The sequence below is a fragment of the Podarcis melisellensis genome (assembly GCF_964234715.1).
Source record: "Podarcis melisellensis genome assembly, chromosome: 5".
In the NCBI taxonomy this organism is placed as follows: Eukaryota; Metazoa; Chordata; class Lepidosauria; order Squamata; family Lacertidae; genus Podarcis; species Podarcis melisellensis.
In genome coordinates this window covers 51,437,782-51,456,187 of record NC_138537.1, presented here as the reverse complement: position 1 = coordinate 51,456,187, position 18,406 = coordinate 51,437,782, and the positions used below count along the sequence as shown (strand labels likewise).

Sequence of the window (18,406 nt, the reverse complement as noted above, 5' to 3'; positions counted from 1 at the left end):
AATATAGAGGCTCCCTGCTGGGTGGCATTGTTCTCTGGAGTGTAATGCGTTATGTTAACGTTCCTAACCCTTCAATTTTTTATTGTGTGAGAAGGCTTTATTTTGTCACACATGTCACGGTGCCATGTTACCTTTTAATATTCAGATCTTGAGTGTTTTGCACTATGCCTTGTCAACAGCAATCGTATAACAAATAATACGTTCGGTGTATTTTTTTAAAAAAAATTTAAGGAGGTGTGACATTTCTGCCTCTGCCTGGAAGTGTTTGAACACTCATGTCAATTAGAAAGCTTAGCTGTTTGTCGGTTAATGCCAACTCTTTCCACAATGCATGTCATAGGAACAGGCCACGATCCTACATGTGTTTGTTATACCTTTTCATCAGACGAGACTACGGGCAACTAAGCGTGCTAAGTTGGTTCTGAAAGTGCAGGTGTCAGGTTCAAGAGAAAGCTTGAGTGACTGTCTTCCATCTTTACTTTGTGAAAGGTCGCTGATGTCAATGATTCGTAAGAAGTCTCATGCAAATAGCAGCATGGCGAAGAAAGAAAAGGCATCTCAGCAAGGCTCAGGTACAGCACATATTCTTCCCAGCAAAATGAACCTTGTTCCTAGTGCAATAAGGTGATATCTGAGCTTTTCATTTCACTTCACACAGTTCATCATCGGAACTATGGAACCTTTTTGCGTTAGAGGTAGTGATGGCCACCATCTTGGATGGGTTTAAAACAGGACTCAGCAAATTCATGGAGGATAAGGTTATCAATGGCTGCTAGCCATGATGACTATGCTCTGTCTACATGAACCAAGGTAGTAATGCTTCTGCATACCAGTTGCTACAAACCATAGGAGAGAAGAGTGCTCCCGTGCTCGGGTCATGCTGAAATCTGATTGGCCACTATGAGAATGGGATGATGGGCTAGATCAGGCATCCCCAAACGTGGCCCTCCAGATGTTGTGGGACTACAATTTCCATCATCCCTGACCATTGGTCCTGTTAGCTAGGGATGATGGGAGTTGTTGTCCCAAAACATCTGGAAGGCTGAGTTTGGGGTGCCTGGGCTAGATGGACCACTGGCGTGATCCAGCAGGGCTATTATGCTCCTATGTTCTTGAATTGTAAGAACCATCTTTAGCCCTTTTCAGTCATTCAAGCAATGAGGAGGAGATCAGGATTGTGTACACTAGCTCCATCCATATCCCAGTGCCCATCTCCCGTGGCCTTCCGCGTGTTGGAGGGCAAATGTGTGCAGCAGGGAGCCAATTTAGGGCAGTAGCTGTGTGTCTTCAGGTTTTGAACCACCATCTCCACAGTCTTCACTGTGGCAGCCCCTAATCAGTAGAACTCCCTCCCCACAGAGGTGTATCTGACACCTTCATTATACAGCTTTCAGTAAATGCTGAAGATGGCATCTGTTCACCTTGGCATTTGACACTTGAGATGTATATTTTTTGGACCCACCTTATTTTTGTAAATCAAAAACTGCTAGTAGAATTCCAGGTTAACTTGGTAGCAAGTCAAAGCATTGAGTGAGTAGTAGCATGAGCACCTAATATGAGCTGGCAAAGTGGCAAAGTAATATGAAATATATTAAAATAATAAAATAACCATTTCCCTTCCAAATCCCATCCTTAATTCTAGCCTTATAACTTCTTTAGTACGGTTTGGAAATCAATATTCTTAAGCAGTGTGAGTCAGGAAGGCTCTTTCTGGCTCTTTGTTTTCCTCAATTTACAATGAAAGGAAGGAACCTCCTGAAAGAAAGTAATTTGACTTTTTTGTTGTTTTGCAACAGGAGAAGTATCAGACCTGAAGAGACAAGCTGTTGAAGAAATGATGGATAGAATTAAAAAGGGGGTTCACCTTAGACCTGTTAATCAGACCAACCGTTCTAAGACAAAGGTTTGTTAACAACTTGCGTGTAAAACATGCCGGGGGAGAACTGTGTTATTATAAAATACATGCTCTGTTCCAGGAGAGTAGAAGTGTCCTGAAGCTCCTCTAGTGCAATGTGCTTCAACCTTAAGTCCCAAAATATTGTTGGACTACAACTCTCATCATCCCTGCCTATTGATAGATAAACTGTAGGTTGCTAAAAAGTAATCAGAGGGGCAGGCTCACTCTCCCAACTATTTCTTCAAACTGACCCCTAGCTAACGCCTGTGAAAGCAGGAGCTTGCCATAATCTGTCAGAAGGAATGGGGTTGATTATGTTGGGCAGGAGGAAAGGAGGGTAACAGCCACTGAGACACTCCAACCTGGATTGCAGAGTTAATGCAGCTAAGTTATGATTCCCCTTTCAAGGGGAGATGACCCAGGCAGATAGCAAAATAATAACTTTTTTGAAAGTTTCCCAAACCATTTTCTACTATTAAGGTTCATCTGATTTCTATTACTTCATTCAGAAGCAGTCACTGGGTGAGATCAAATTTCTGCGCTAGCTTCCTGCAAGGTAGGTCACTGCTGCTTACTGAGGTGGGGGGAGGTCAGTGTTGTGTAAACGCACCAGCAGAGCCAATTCAGTGCTCCTGGTCAGCATGTTTGCACCACAGCAACCTCCCTTCCACCCCACCCCACTCCCTCCTAGTAGGCAACAGGAACCCACCTACTGGGAAGCTAGCATAGTCTAGTGTATTTCTTTGTGGTGAAAACACTCTTCCAATAGCCTTGCCGCCAGTTTTCCTCTTTTGCACGCCTTAAGTGCTTTAGTCAACGTCTGCAAAATCACATTACCTAGATGGGTGTTTTGTTTTCATTTACAGCCAGAAGTACCCAAACCCTCTGAGAGTGCAATGAAAGAGTTAAAGGGAATTCTGGTAAGAAAAAGAGAGAGAAAAAACCTTTGCATTATACTTTGTGTCCTTGTGTCATTGCTGAAAAGTGCCCCAAGGGAAAGAAGATGGGCGGATGTAGACAGATGTTCAGAATTATGTTTTCTTTTTCTTACTTAATTATGCAAGCTCATATGACATTTCAAAGATTTCACCTAATGATGGGGAATTCACATCAGATCACATTTAATGGTGAACCTACCTAATTCTCACTTTCTGAAACATGCCCATCATTCAAATTTTGTGTTTCTCCAAATTTTACAGTGCCGTTATCCAGCAAGCAATGGGTATAAAAATTAATATACTAGGGTAAAGTGTGTATATAATGCATACATGTGTGAAAATAACATTAAAAATGCACTATATCAGGGGAAATTGTATTCAAAAATGTGTACATTAGGAGAAATTGGCACTTACATGCTGAGGAGACCTTTTTTAGAAATCACAAAGTAATATGGAAATGTGGAGAACCTAATTTAAGATTGGGAAAATGAGAAACTGAAATTGACAGATTTACGCCTGCCTAATTCCAGCTGAATCTTAGTACCTGCTCTAATAGATCTAACTGGTTCCATGCAAATCGCTTCACTATGAAAAGTAAAAGGAACACTCGATAAAACCAACTTCTAGTGCATTCGCCAGGCTAGTCATTAGCACAGTGAGACAGGAAAAATAAGGTTGGGAGGTGTAAAGCTAAATCCTTATATGCATATTGTTACTGTGCTAATTATGCATTTTGTGTAGGTCTCCGTATAATTGTTGTAAACAAAGTGATATTAATTTGTTCCATTTCAAGCTTGATGTAAAACACCTTACTTTATTTCCTTTGCTACTAGATCTGTAGCATGAGCACAATACCAAGGAGTTACGTGTTAATAATATGCCTCCTCTGTTAAATTCAGAATACTAACAAAATGCAGGATTTAAGTTAATTGAAGGAAACATTGGGAATTAAGTGCTGTTTTGCTGAAAACTTGAAAGATGTGCCAATTTTAAGAATTAATGTGTTGCATTTTCCATTTTCTTCCCAATAGTCAAGAGAAGCATGAGCACAATTGAGGTTTTACATGTGCAGGCTAGGAAATGCAGTTTAGTATTGGCCCCGCACCAGTTCCATGGGGAAGGAGACTAACTCTTCCCTTTGAAGAATTTGCAGTTGTGTGGCTTAATACATGCTCTCAACATATGCCCATTGGCTGGTTGGTGCCTGCCATGGAAGGTTAACTGGGTAGATCACACTTCATTGTGTGATAGGGTGGTTCCTACTTCCTTAAAGGAAGCAGTGATATGGCCATTCTTGAAAAAACCCAACCCTGGACTCAGAGGTTTATTCCAGCTGCTGCCCAGTTATCAATAGACCTTTGTTAGGCAAGGTGATTGAGATGGTGGTAGGGATTCAGTTACAGATGCTTGTGGATGAAGCTGATTATCTTGACCCATTCCAGCTCTGAGCTCAGACCAGAATTAGCCTTTGTATTCCTGATAGAGGACCTCCTTCAAGAGAGGAACAAGGGTGTGTAACCCTGATGATTCTGCTGAATCTGTTGGTGGCTTCTGATGCCATTGATCATTGTAACATCTTGGACTGTCTCTATGAGTCAGCAGCTGAGGGCACTGTTTTATGGTGCTTTCACTTCTGCTTACAGGGTCGGTTCCAAAAAGTAGCATTAGGTGAGTGTGCCTTAACACTCTGTTAGTTGATCTCTGGGGGACACTGCACAATTTTGTCTCCAGTGTTATTTGATGTCTATATGAAGCTGCTGGCAGTGGTCATTGGGAGAACTGGGGCAAAGTGTCACCAGTATGCAACAGTATATCCTGGTGCCAAGCCATTCGTAGGTTGAAAGCATCAGCTTGAATTGTACATAGAAACAAACAAGGAGTGAATTTATTATTATTATCATTAATGCTGTTGAGATAAGTTCCAAGTGACCCGTTCCAGTCAATAATCAGGCTACTATATTCTGAGCCAACTGGACTTTTTATGTAGTCTTCAAGGGCAGCCCCATGTATGAATAATTTTTGGTAACCAAGTCAGGATTACATGCTTTCCAGCAAATTTTGATGTATGGTTATGGCATCTTCTGTTGACTGCCACATGGCCGAACATTTTACTGATATATTTTATTTTAGGAAACAATGAATACATCTGCAAGTTCAAGAAGCCTAAAATCCCTTGAGGCAGATAGTAATGAAACAGAATTAGAAAGAATTTTGCGGCTCAGGAAGGTGACAACCGATCAAGATAATAGCAGTAAGTTACCAAGATATTTTCTGATCCTGCAACTGAATTATGTTATCTCTTCAATGCTGTTCCAAAGGTCTAATTGCCTTCCTTTTGAAACCTTTAACATTTCAGTCCTCATTAATTGAGTGAGCTCTGATTGCTTTCCTGGCTGATCTATGGTCTCATAACAGCTGCACTCTAACATCCCCAGCATTGTTCAGTAAAGCCATTCTAGGCAACCTTCTGCTCTGAAGTTCAGACACTGACACTAAAGCCATTGTGATCCTTTCCACCGATACGCTTTCTTTCCAATAGGTTCGTAAATTAACTCCTGTGAATCATAGGAACAATAACTGATAGTTATCATATAAGCTTGTACATCAGGAATATGATTTCAGACTCATAGGAAATAAGAAAACCTTATTCATTGTTCCAAAAGCAGATGTACATACAAATAAAATGCTAATTATTTCCCAAAGTGAGCACATCCAGATGATACATCAGGGAAGAAAACCTTGAAAAGGGGTGTGTGTGTGTGTGTGTGTGTGTGTGTGTCTTAAGTGGCACAATCTTCAATAGAAAGTGGTGCATATAGTGATCAAAATTGATCTGGACTAATTAATGCTTTGGCACAATGCCACTCTATAAGTGTATAATAATGTAATTTAATAATGCAGATGCTGTATTCTTTGGGTTTTAGATCCAATTGGAATATTGGCTTCTTCTGAATCCAAATCTATGCCAGTGTTGGGTTCCATTGAAACACAGTCTGGATTGAACAAGAAAACTCTGGCAGCAGAACTTGGTCCCAGTTCTTTGGGGTCAGATGAAAAGTGTCACAAAATGGTTGAAAGCACAAGTTCCGACATTCAGTAAGTAGTTTATGTTTGTTGATGATTCCCCTTGCAATGAGATCAAAAGTCATTAGGTATTTCAAAACCCCTCCATTCAAAAATAGGGGTTGACATTGCAAGAAGATCTAGACGTGTATGACACAGCAGGTATAAAACTATGACTTCCAAGCACAATGCAGAAAATAACATTTGCATTTTAAAAAAAGATTGTGATTACTGCTCATATTCACTTGCATGATTTCTGTACCAAAGTAGACTGAAGCACAGTGGTGCCCCGCAAGACGAATGCCTCGCAAGACGAAAAACTCGCTAGACGAAAGAGCTTTCCGTTTTTGAGATGCTTCGCAAGATGAATTTCCCTATGGGCTTGCTTCGCAAGACGAAAACATCTTGCGAGTTCTTGCGAGTTTTCCCCCTCCCCCCCTTTTTCTAAGCCGCTAATAGCGCTAATCCGCTAAGCCGCTAATGGCCGTGCTTCGCAAGACGAAAAAACCGCTAGACGAAGAGACTCGCGGAACGAATTATTTTCGTCTTGCGAGGCACCACTGCACTTGCATATCTCAACTGTGGAAACTGGGAGCATGAAAAATTATTCCAGTGCTGGATCTTAGAGCCTTCTAGTTAATGCCCTAAGTTTAATCTAGTTGAGATAACAAAGGCTTTGGGCATTACTCTCTGTGAAGATGGAAAACTGAAACATCGCTCTTTATATCATTAAATGTCATAATATGCTGTCTCTTATTTGTATTTCATTTTTCAGTGTTTGGGATGTATACATGTTCCCATTTAAATGTCAGCTGCAGTTCTTGGGTTGCCACAGTCCTGAATAACTGAATTATACTACTGCAAATTAGCCATTAACTAATTAGACAATATATCTCAGCAGCAGCAATGCATATTCAATTTTGCCAGGAATATGTGTATTTTCTTTGCCTAAGATGCAGCTGGCAATGCAACTTTTAATCAGCGGTAAACAGAATTCTGAGCTACCTGGAGGTGTTGTGATCAAGAGCTTTGAAGCTTCCATCTGTTTGGCTGAATAAATCCGCAGTTTGGTTTGCCCAAGGTATTACCTGACTGTACATTTTCTTTCAAAGTGCTGTTTAATCATCAAAGAGTTAATCCTGCTTCAGAAATGCACACTTCAGACAGATCCGGCCGAGGGTCAGTTTGTTTTATAACAATCCCCAGCTTTCTATAAACTTCTCTGATGCTTTCCGTTTGGTCCTCTTTCCAGGATGTTAGGCAGTTTATTACTTAAAGAGGAAAAAAGGAAATAGGTGAGACAAATCAGATCAGCAAAATGTTATAATCATGGTTAATTAAACCTCTGATTTCCTGTTCTATCAGTTGAAAAAGGAACACCTATTCTCAAACAACTGCATCTCATAGTTCAAAGGGGTAAATCTCAGCAAATGAAGTGGAAATTCAATTCACGCCTATTTTTGTGTGCTTCCTTTATCATTCGTAAAAACAGGCTAAAAACCTTATTTCTTATTTCTCTTGCTTTTATGGTTTTCATTTCATTCTGTCTTAAATGTGTGTTTTTTAAAGTATGTTTTGAAAGGAAATAGCTCTCTCCAGTTGTATTTTGTTTCTTCTCATTCACACATCCCTGATAAAAGATTACTGAGTTTCTATCTTTCCGATTAAATGTGTTTAATTTGACATCATTATTGTTGCATTTGTGAGCCACTAGTGAAACACAAAGGCAATTTAGTTCAGGGATGAGTTGTTGTTTTTCTGTGAACTACGGCTTTGTTCATCTGTGGATTTCCACTGCTTTGGATGGATAATGTTAATCAGAAGATTCTACTTACTCTTGCTACCTTTTTTGTCTACCTTTTATTCTAGTAAACTAAGTGGAAATTGCATTTGCAAGGAAGGAAATGAAATAATTGTGGGGCCCAAGGTCTCCCAGAATGCGTGATGAATTGACCATGAAAAGGATCTTGTATCGACTGTCATAGTTGTTAGGAGCTGTAAAAGCATACGTGAAACTCTGTTGATTATGCAGCTTGCCTATTCAGCAACAACCAAAAAGGACACCTTCTTATTTAAAATTATATGCTTAAAAAATAAAACAAGTGTCACTGGCTTTGTAGAGGCAATGTAGTCTTCGTGTGACCTAATCATGCAGCCAGTAGACAATGGCCAATTTATGAAACTGCTGAATTGTGGGTCCATTTGGCAATGCTTACCTGGGGCAATCTGAGTAGCCTTTCAGAATCTACTGCTAACTAGGGGAGTACACTTCTGTGGGGGCTACAAAGAGCAACTGCTACAAGGGCCACTTAGGTGTTGCCAGAACAAGAGGACACTGATCAGTATTTTAAAGAATTGCAGTCTAATTTATATTTATAGATACACATTAGAAACAGTCTGTTGCAGAGGTGCAACAGGTTTCAAGACCTGATTTGCTTTCAGCTGAATGTCCTTAGATGGCCCCTTTAGGCTAAAGTAGCTGCCATACATGGGAATTTTGGGGTTAGGGCTTGCTTTCTTGTGGAACCTTTGCCAATTTAAACCCTCTTGGGTTTGCTCAAATGCCTTATAGTCACATTATCTTGTTTTGTACTTGGCTGCCCTGTTTATATGAGCATTCCCTGCATCTATGTTTGCATGAGTCACTGTTTAAATATTGTAGGCGTGTATAATTGTACAAAACTCTGTGGCACTTTTTAAAGAGTGGCAAAGAGAAATTGTTGACATCCATCTACCTTGCAAGACGATGGATTATGCCACTGGCGTCACCCCCTCAATCTGTAGAGCTTGTCATTGCAAGCAGGAGAAGTCCCTAACCCACCAAGGGTTTGAGACCCATCAGCTACTCTCACCTGGTTTAGCTGGCCAGTCGAAGCTGTTCCCAGGGTGTGGCCACTTTCAAATGCTGACAGCTTCTAGGAGCCACAGGTGAGAGCTGTGTGCAGGGTGGGGACCAAAGGTGGAAAGACTTCCCCAAAAGGAGCACAACATGTCCCCCACCAGAGGTACTACTGCTCCCCTAAGACCCCATACATCCCAGGGAGAGAGAGAGAGAGCACACACAATGATATATAGCAAATAAGCACTGTAGTAGGATGACAGAACCATTCTGACAAAACATGAGTCAAGCTTTGTGACATGAGGACAAGGGACAGATTCCGCATTACACTGAACACATAGTTTGGTGTTCCATGATTCTTCAAATAGCAGTGGTGTGGGGGCAGTGGCGTAGCAACAGACCATTGTTGTTCAGTTGTTGTTTTTTTAGAGCAGCTGCTGATTTCAGGGATGGGAAGTGGCTCCGCTGCCCTCAAGCTCTCTTGCTGCCCAGAATCCCAACCCCCAACGCACAGTAGCCACCGTGCCGCACTACAGACCCCCGTGGCACCCAGTGGACTCCCCCCCTGGCTAGCTCACTACAGATCAGACTGTAGTGAGATGGGAGAGATTTTATTTTCACCCTTCCTCCTTGGACTGTGATCCTGATAAAAATTAGAACCAGTGGCAGTGTGTCCCTGTCTCCACAGTCCTGATTGTTATCAGATTGCACTGCAGCTGCTTTTTAAAAATAATTTTAAAAACTGTTTATTTATTTTTTAAAACTATGGGCTGGTTTGAGATAATCATTTCCTTGGTTTATGAAGCTGACCAGTTTAAACAGGCCAGTGTGTTTAAAATAGCATATAGTTTGGCTGTTAGATATAAACTTCAGAAGGCTTATTTCTAATTCATTGTGACTAAAATATACAAAGGAGAGGCAAAGGCTAAAGGAACTACCATGTTTAATGGCAAATTTGTGCCCACTTATGTATACTTAAGCCAAAGAAGAGCAGTTGGATTAATATGTTACAGCATGGGATTGCAGCATGGAGTTGATTAAAGAGCAGCATGCTATAATTTCAGAAAGGCTGTGGTGAAGTCAAACAACTTTTATTACTACTACTTCTGTGAGAAGGACAGTGGGTTAAAGTTGCACCAGAACAGATTTAGCGTTCATTGTAACAAATATTGTAAGAGTACTTGGTCTGTTGTCCCAACAGCTTGTACGATCTTCTCCTGGGTGTTTTTCCAAGAAAGACCAGATTAGTGTTGTTGCATGTTGCTGTTATAATATTACTTCAAAGCCTTGGGGGGGGGGGAGGCATTTCAGAAATTGTCAACTGTTTTGTAAGCAACAACAGGAATGAACAAATCATGTGCCGTGTCATTGTATTCCTCCAACAGCCCATTTATTTAGTGTTCTTGCAATTTGCTCTATTTTTCAGTGCCTAAAAAAACTTGTAATGCTTTTGCACTGATTTTGACGGCCTGGAAGAAACTGGTGGTTATCCTGGTTGTTGTTAAATTATAAAAAGAAGGCTAAAAGATACAGTTTGCAGTTGAAAAGAAGAGTTAAGACATTTCCCAGTTGATTTATGCATCCCAAAGCATGAGCACTGCAAGTTTAGGTGCCTTAACTTTCACGCCTCATAAGCAGCCAAACAGTCTTGTCCAATTCTGCTTGCTTACAGCTTAACCGCTGCAAATCCATGGTTTCTCTTTTGGTCTTTTGGCCACAATGTGTTTCCACCTACATGCTGAGAACACTGAATGAAGCCCTCCTTTTGTACTGACCACCCTACCTTTCCATTATGCTTTCATTTAGGTTAGAGAGAAAGCTTACGTAAGTAAATTGCATATTTTGAGGGGAGAACAAAGTTGGTTGATGGAGGATGCAAAAGAAGGAGGCAAGACTTGAGGGAGATGGGCACTGGAACATGTATCTGTTTCATAACAAGGTGACATGCAAGTCAATAAAGGAAGAGATCTGTTAAACCACACATACTCTTTTGCAACAGGTTGGCACTATTTCAAAATAAATGAATATTTCAAAATAAATAAATTCAATTTTTAGAATTTAAAAGTAAAGTAAGTCTGCTAGTCTTATATGTTCAGATATCCAATATCATTTATTTACAGTCCACTGTCCACTAACTCAAAGTCACAGAAAGTGAAATACTTTTAAAAAGAAAGAAAGAAATCAGAAAACAGTCACAGAACATCTTAGGGAGAATTGTATTGGCTTGAATAGTTACATAGCTATTTTTTCATTCATACACAAGATTGAATTTTGCAGCTTAAGATAAGGTTTGCTGTCAGTATTAAGAATTTATCATTAAAGTCCGCTGTACATTCGAACCCAGCTCCCATGCTCAACTCAAGTTGCAGCGGAAGTGGTTTAGGGATGAAAGACCAAGAGAAAATACCAGTGGATAGAGGCTAGGTTGTGTATAATACGTGAGACCTAATCCAATTGTTCTCTGCAAAATTAAACACAGCAGGAGTTTCATTTAGGCAGTTTCTTCAGAGAAACTAGGTGCTAATTTTGTTCAGTGTGGAACAGTTCCTGACGTTCCTGTGGTGTATGTACATGGACGGGAAAGTTGCTGTATCTTGCTCTTCCAACCTTCCCCCTACCCCCTTCCTTTTACTTAGTATGTTCTCTGCACTTAGTAAACATTTCCATGTAGTAGAGGACTCGGTTAACAGAAGAAGCCACATATTGGGTAAGGTTTAATCTGATGATTTTATACAATTAAAGGATTTTCTCTTTCCCTCAGCTGTAATCTTAGCACCACTGAATTGTCTACTGGCACTGCAGGAAACAGCTCAGCCTTAGAGAGAATCAACTACAAAGGTTTTCTGTGTGCAGTTTGTGCATGGGCAATTAAGCTTTAACAACAAATTGGAAAGAACAACAGGATGTGCTGGAAGTTGAGAATCTTCTTCCTTAAAAGATTGATGCCTTGTGGATGGCGAAAGAAGGGTGCATAGATACATCAGAAACATGCTTGAAAACTGAGCAGTTTCAGCATCTTCTAACTGCTTTTTATTGCATGCTGTATAATGGCTAGAAGAAATCCTAAGAATATTTCTTAAAAATGAGATCTAGCACAAGGTCTCCAATGTTGTGTCCCCATTCATATCCACCTTTCTATGCTGCAGGAGCCCTTAGCATTTCTGCTTAGTATTTTGTTTATGCATCTAATGTGTTGTATAAGTACTGCTCAATGAGATTACTCCCAGGTAACCCAGGAGCCTGTTACTTCAAACAGTAATACCCTGATGGTTTGTAATTAGTACTAAGGATAGAACTCTATGGGTCTGACCCAGGGGGTCTAGCTGGTGCAAAATGTTGTGCCTAGACTGCTGGTGGGGACAGACTATGACCAGCACATAGTTCCAGTACTCAAAAGTCTGCACTGGTTACCAGTATGCCACCAGACCAGGTTACAAGGCCATTAACAGTTTGGGTCCAGGGTGCCTCAAGGACTTCCTGATCCCCAATGCCCCTGTCCAATCATGGAGGTCTTTTAGGGAGGAGGTCTTTGAGGGAGTCACTGATAGTGGTCTTCCATGGCTCGGATGCAGGATTCATATTCACCAGGAGCAATGTGTTTTAATAATTCCAAGATGACAAATTAGTTTCTAGTTCCCTTTGTAGGATTGGAATTAATGCAGTCTGGAGGCTTTACATTCAATGGAGATATCCCATAAACTTCAGATAGAGAACGTTGCTCTAGACTCTACAGCAAGATATGACAGTGTTTCCGTTACTTCTACAAATTATAAAGGCCATTTGTCAGACTGGTATGTATTTTGGAGAATCGTTTCATTTTTTTAAGGTTTCAGTTTCAGATTGTAGTAAAGCAAATGCTGCATCAAAACCAAGAAGATTTGAGTATGATGGGATGCCACATGAAAGGCTGTATAAAAATACCTAAATAAATCAAGTTTCAATGGGAGATCAAAAAATCTAAGGCACACATATTCCTTAGCTTATGCTGTTGTGTTTGCTGTTTGGATTAATACTTTTTGTTTGCATGAAAATGGTGAACAGGTGACCTATAACCCTGACGCTCATGCGGAGTACTGTTCTATCACTTTTCCTTTTCACGTTTAATGATTTGTGTTATCTTTTGTGATGTATAAGTCCTTGCACTGAGAGTGGCAGCAGGTGTTTGAAATTCTTGACTGATAGCAGTTATTATTAAATGTTTGTGTGGGCTTACACAATAAAACCCCAAGCTGTTACTGTTTATCTTTTTAATTATGTCTTTAGTTCTTAATTCAAAGGTTAATAGCATTTAGCTGATGTTTAAAATCTGGACTGAGTGCTGCTGCCATTACATAAACAGGAGACTATATCCAACCTTTCTTCAAAAAAAAGTTTGCTTTCTTCCTGCACAATATTAGTTTGCATATTGACTTTCAGAACCGTGTTATCAATAGAGTTTGCACAGAGCTAGAAGTTAAGACTCTCCGTCACTTCATATCTGCCTTTACAAGTACTAGTTAAACACTATGCCATACAAACTGGTTTATAGGTAAAAAAATGCCTGAGTGATCCTTCATGGCAGTACAGCGCAGACTTATTTTTTCTCCTCCCAACTGCCCTCCCCACAAAAATAGTCTGCACAGATAGCATTTTTAAAAATCAGTTTCATTTCAACTGAAACTTATTCCAGAGCAGAAGAGCAAAGTTTCACCAATGCCGTTGAGATTTTTCTGGTCTGAAGTAAGGGCTGAGTGCAATCCCACTATGATCTGCTCCTGTATAAATTGTGTTCAGAACAATAAAGTACCACTGACAGTTACAATACAGCTGAGCGGATTGTACTCTTTTATACAGAATTCAAAAATCTGTTTTGCACTGTGTCGTTAAGCTGTGCCAAATTTCAGCTCAGGATACAGTGTGGTAAGTCAGCAGTAAACACTTGAGAGAGATTTTATGGTTTTTAACAATAATATTGCACCGTAAATAACAGCAGTTGTGTAAAAAGGGGACTTGGGGGCGGAGATGCACCAAAGGAACCCTGAGCGGCAATTTCTTATTTTGTGCTAGTACATAATCACTGGGTTTTGCCATTAAACTGTGTTATAGTGACAGACTTTAATCTCCCATTTTTCTGTCCTCAAAGGTGATAAATATGATTGCTCTGTTATCCTTTTTTATTATTGTAAATGACACAGGCTTCACACTCTTTGGCAGTGCATCAGCTGTTGGATTGCTGCCATCCACTAATGCAGGCCCCCTGTGGAGATCCCAATGAAAAATTATACTCTGATTCACCAGATTGTGTTAAATAGTCCAGCTGTTGAGATTTTGAAAGATGGTTACCTCTAAAGTGATTTATTTTTTTAAAGACCTTGGCATTTATGGCTTTGACCATTTTGATAGTGTTGGGGCAATCAGCTTTTCAGAGGTAGCATTTTCTAAAATAACTCTTCTTGTTTGTCACTTCCAAAGTTTCATTCACGGTGATGTTAAGGGGGGGGGGGGACCTGTTCCACTTTCAGCAAAAAACCAAAATAAGCACCAGTCAGAATCTGCATAAAAATAAGACTTTGGGATTTGAATAATGACCAAATGGACTTGCCAAATGGATCAGCTAGAGCCAGGTTCTGAATTAGTTAGTCTCAAGTTCCAGTGTTTGGTGTGATTGTGGTGTATATAATTTGAAGTATGAAGATCACAGAGGAAGAACAAGGTTTTGCTGTTCTAAAGTAGCAATTTATTGCTGAAGAAATCTGGCACCTGAACATAACATTCTGCAAGGATGACAATTTGTTATTTCTGTGATCTGGCTTTCTTTCTTTAAAACTGTAAGGCTTTACAGCTCTCAGTCAAAACAGTCGAAATGGCAGCATTTCTATTTCACCTTGCCCTTGCTGAGTTACCTTCCTTCCTGAACAATTGCCCAAACTGCTCCAATAATAATTGGGCCAATCACATCAATTTCGTTCTCCCCAAAGGATTCTTCTTGTTCTTTCCAATACTTATAGCTTCTTGGCAGCTACCATATTCTGCCCTCAAAATAGCCAAATAATCTGTACTTAGTGCTTTTGAAGTTGGGATGCAAGCCAGTTAGTATGTTAATGATTTGTTCCTATATTTACATGTTGCTTTGTGCTTCCAGGTCATCAACCAACATGGGGCTTAAAAATAAGGCTGCTGGTACAGAAAAGGAAGCAGAATCCATGGTACTACTGAATCCTGAGAAAACCAAAGAGCACACGCCTGGACATCTGAATCAAGACAAGGGGACTGAAGGAAAAGGTCAACAGCTTCATAAAGATGCTAGCGTTGGGAAAACAAAAGAGACAGACAGCTCTCATTGCTAATAGATGTGCTAAAAGGCATTAACTTCTGGAAGTTCCTTTCAGTGAGCATCAGTTGTTTCATTTGTGTGTACTGGAAAGGGCTTAATTCTGTAGGGTTGTATCCAATTTAGTTGTACTCAGAGTAGATCCTTTGGGTTGGATTCAGCTAAGCTGTTGCAGTAGCAAAAACCAATGCAATAAGTCTCGCTAGCACAACAAGGACTTCTCCCGCTGTGTGCTCCCTGCTACCTCCCCAAATCTGCTCAGGTCAGGAAACCCCAAGACCAGCACAAAGGGAGATCATTCCATCTGGCAAGCAAAAATGCTTGCACTGGAACAATTTCCATGGTGCAGCCTGGAATTCTACACATTGAAATTAATAGGTATAAGTAACTTACGTCTATTAATTTCAATGGGACTACTTGGAGTAGTGCTTAACTGAATGCAACTCCTCCTAGTTTCTAATCATGTAACCATAATTGTTTATTGAAATGACCTTAAGTTATATACAATTTGACTTTCTCCTGTAGCAGCAGGGAAGTTTTTACTGAATTATCGTATTGGTTTTTTTCCTTAAATTATGCAGTACATCAAAATTTATTTTGATATTATTTTATATTGATGCCTTGTTTAGGACTGAAAGCTCACCAAAACTGATAGATTGAGCTTTATTTAGGTAATCACAGAAATGCACTTCTACTGATAGATGCAGCCACAAATCAGTTTTAGAAAAGGAAAGATGAACATAACTCACCTTAATAAGAAAAGATATAAGTGAGCCTTTTGGCCATCTATGTAGTCTCTTCACACAAGCAATCCAACCAACCAGGAAGTCTTTCCTTAATTAACAGATCTGGTTAACAGATTTGGAACAAGCCAGGGTGTTGAGCCGCATTTTGATGTTGTTCATTGAGGATGTATGTGCAGCCAAAAGGCTTGTCCCAAATGTACTGGGGACTTCTCTGCAAGACTTATGAAATTTTGAGCTACCACCTGATTAAAAGGGTCTTCAGCTACAGTCTTGTGCATTCACTAGGCTGTAAGTCCCATTAAAAATGGTAGAACTGAGCACAAATGTTTAGAACTGCACTGTTAATTAATTGTATTGCTTTTAATAGATCACTGTTTGCATATATCTGCATATGCCGAAGAGGCACAATTTTTAAAAGAAAAGGTAGATTCTCTTGGTTATTAGGTTATATACAAATAGGTTGTAGGAGATATCATCATAAAAGACACATTCCTCCTTCTGTTTCATGGGGAATGCCAATGGTGCTTTTTAAAAGTTCTGTACTAAAATTAGTTATTTTTTAAGCTGTTCCCTAATTAGGGCACCATTTTCAGTCATTCAACAATGCAATTCTGTGCATGTCTACTCATAAGTTTTTCCACTGACTCATTGGGCTTTACTCCTAGGTAGGTGGCTACAGAATAACAGCCTTAAAAAAAATGCACAAGAGTTTATGCAATTTCCATTCGTTTCAAAGAGGCTTCTACAGAAAAAGTCCCCAATGGATTCATACCCACATAGCTATACCTCAGTAGCCCAAACAAATTTTATATAAGGACTATTTTATCCATCTTACCCATAACAGCTGTACTTAGATACTTTTGAAAAGCAAAAACTCAGTAGTTCTGCCTTATAACAGGATCTTGTCAGCAGTGTCCCCTTGAGTATTGTTTTGCTGTTGGCAGGATCAGTCAGAGAAGTTGGCAATAGCAAGCTGATGCTTCCAAGGCATGGCTTTCAATGCCACTGAATTCCTTATGGAAAAAAAGTAAATGAGGCCTGTTTCCTTTAAAATAATCTACCTGTTCAGACATCATACAATCCAGCTAGGTTTTGCACTGCTATCTATATAAATGGCTTAATTTCTCACCTAATTTCCTTTCAACTGATATTTAATAAATAATAATAATAATTTTATTATTTATACCCTGCCCACCTGGCTGGGTTTCCCCAGCCACTCTTTCTTCATGCTTCTGCAAGCTTCATACTTAGCACCAAACCAGTCATTAATCCTGGTTCCATTTTCACTGCAGAGGGAACCTGGAATTCATTTTTATGCCTTAACATAAAATGGTCTGATTTTGCTTGGAAGCTGCTCCACGCAGAGGGCTCTTAATGTGTGGTGGTTCAACATGTAGACCGTAATTTCTGCAAGAACCATCTGCCAGGGATGTTTTGTGCCATTTTAAGACAGGCAGCATAGTGAGCTGGCTCATGCAAAGAACTGACCATACTGATGCTGTTTCATATGGATGCAGTTTCATGCAACTGCTGCTTGGTTGCCATTTTGTTGCTTAATTCTGTCCCCACCTGGCTTCATCTGTCTTCCTGGATGAAATAAAATAAATACTTGCTCAGGGAGGCAGACTAAAGCAGCACCCCAGTTCTAAGACAAGGAAGGCAACTTTGCACATTTTGGGTTTCTACAGCGATCAGAAATTAGTATATTTGACCATTTTGAGGCATCTCTTGAGGAAAGAAACCTTTCCCCAACTGTTTTTTCAACTAAACATTCAGTCTACCAGTATGTCATTTCTTAATTGTTCTGCCAGGCTGTGCAAACCCTGTGCGCATGTTACTCACGTGTAGAGAATGCATGCATATGGACCAGAGCATTTTTTTAAAAGCCAGCTTTATTTTTAACAACCACACATAAAGTGTGGTTGTTGGTAAAAGAAGGCCAACGCCCAAGCACCTCCTCATGTGTAGGGCCTCCATGCAGTTAGGACGCCCAAACAGCCAAGTGTCCAAAATACACAAAGCCTTACAGACAAGGGGGCGTGTTGCTCTTCCTGTGCAGACTGTGGCTGGGGTGCTGTTTTGGGGGTTTTGTTGGGGGGAGTTGTTGCTGTGGTCCTATTTTAGATCCTGTGATTTATGTGAAAATTGTTTGTCCTGCTTGTACATTTTAATATTTTCTTTATTGTTTATTACTCCTTTTGTTACATTTTTTCATGTTGTAAGGTGCCTTGAGTATGGTCAGAACTGTGGAAAGGCAGCATACAAATAAAATTATGTATGTTTGTACTGACAACCACACTCAATGCACAGTTCTTAAAAATGCTCTGGTCTGTACTAGAATATGCCTTACGCATGAGTAACATGTACATGGAGCTGCAGGCAGCTGAATCATTTCACAAGACCAAGTCTATAGAAATCTTGTATTGAGCTGACCTTCTCTTGTGGCTCCATATTTAATAAATGTAGGTATAGTATCTAGGATCAAGTATAGGTAGCAGCTTCTGTCTGTTTTAAAAGGCTTAAGAGCAGAGTAATAGAATCTCATATGGAGACCACCAAAATTCCTTTCTCCATTAATTCCATTAATTCTCCATTAATAAACATTTGCATGTG

At 39.9% G+C, this 18,406-nt stretch overlaps 1 protein-coding gene across 4 annotated transcripts in view; it reads left to right on the top strand.

The window, feature by feature from the left end:
* SHTN1 (shootin 1) overlaps positions 1-17,458 on the top strand; it is a 67,297-nt gene extending 49,839 nt beyond the window's left edge. For all 4 annotated transcript variants that reach the window (XM_081912731.1, XM_081912734.1, XM_081912732.1 and 1 more), the window contains exons 12-17: positions 490-572; positions 1,797-1,903; positions 2,764-2,817; positions 4,966-5,086; positions 5,760-5,931; positions 14,859-17,458. In XM_081912731.1, the coding sequence (XP_081768857.1) occupies positions 490-572; positions 1,797-1,903; positions 2,764-2,817; positions 4,966-5,086; positions 5,760-5,931; positions 14,859-15,063 (742 nt within the window). In that variant the 3' untranslated portion in view covers positions 15,064-17,458. The remainder of the gene's footprint in view (positions 1-489; positions 573-1,796; positions 1,904-2,763; positions 2,818-4,965; positions 5,087-5,759; positions 5,932-14,858) is intronic.
* Positions 17,459-18,406: the final 948 nt, after the last annotated feature.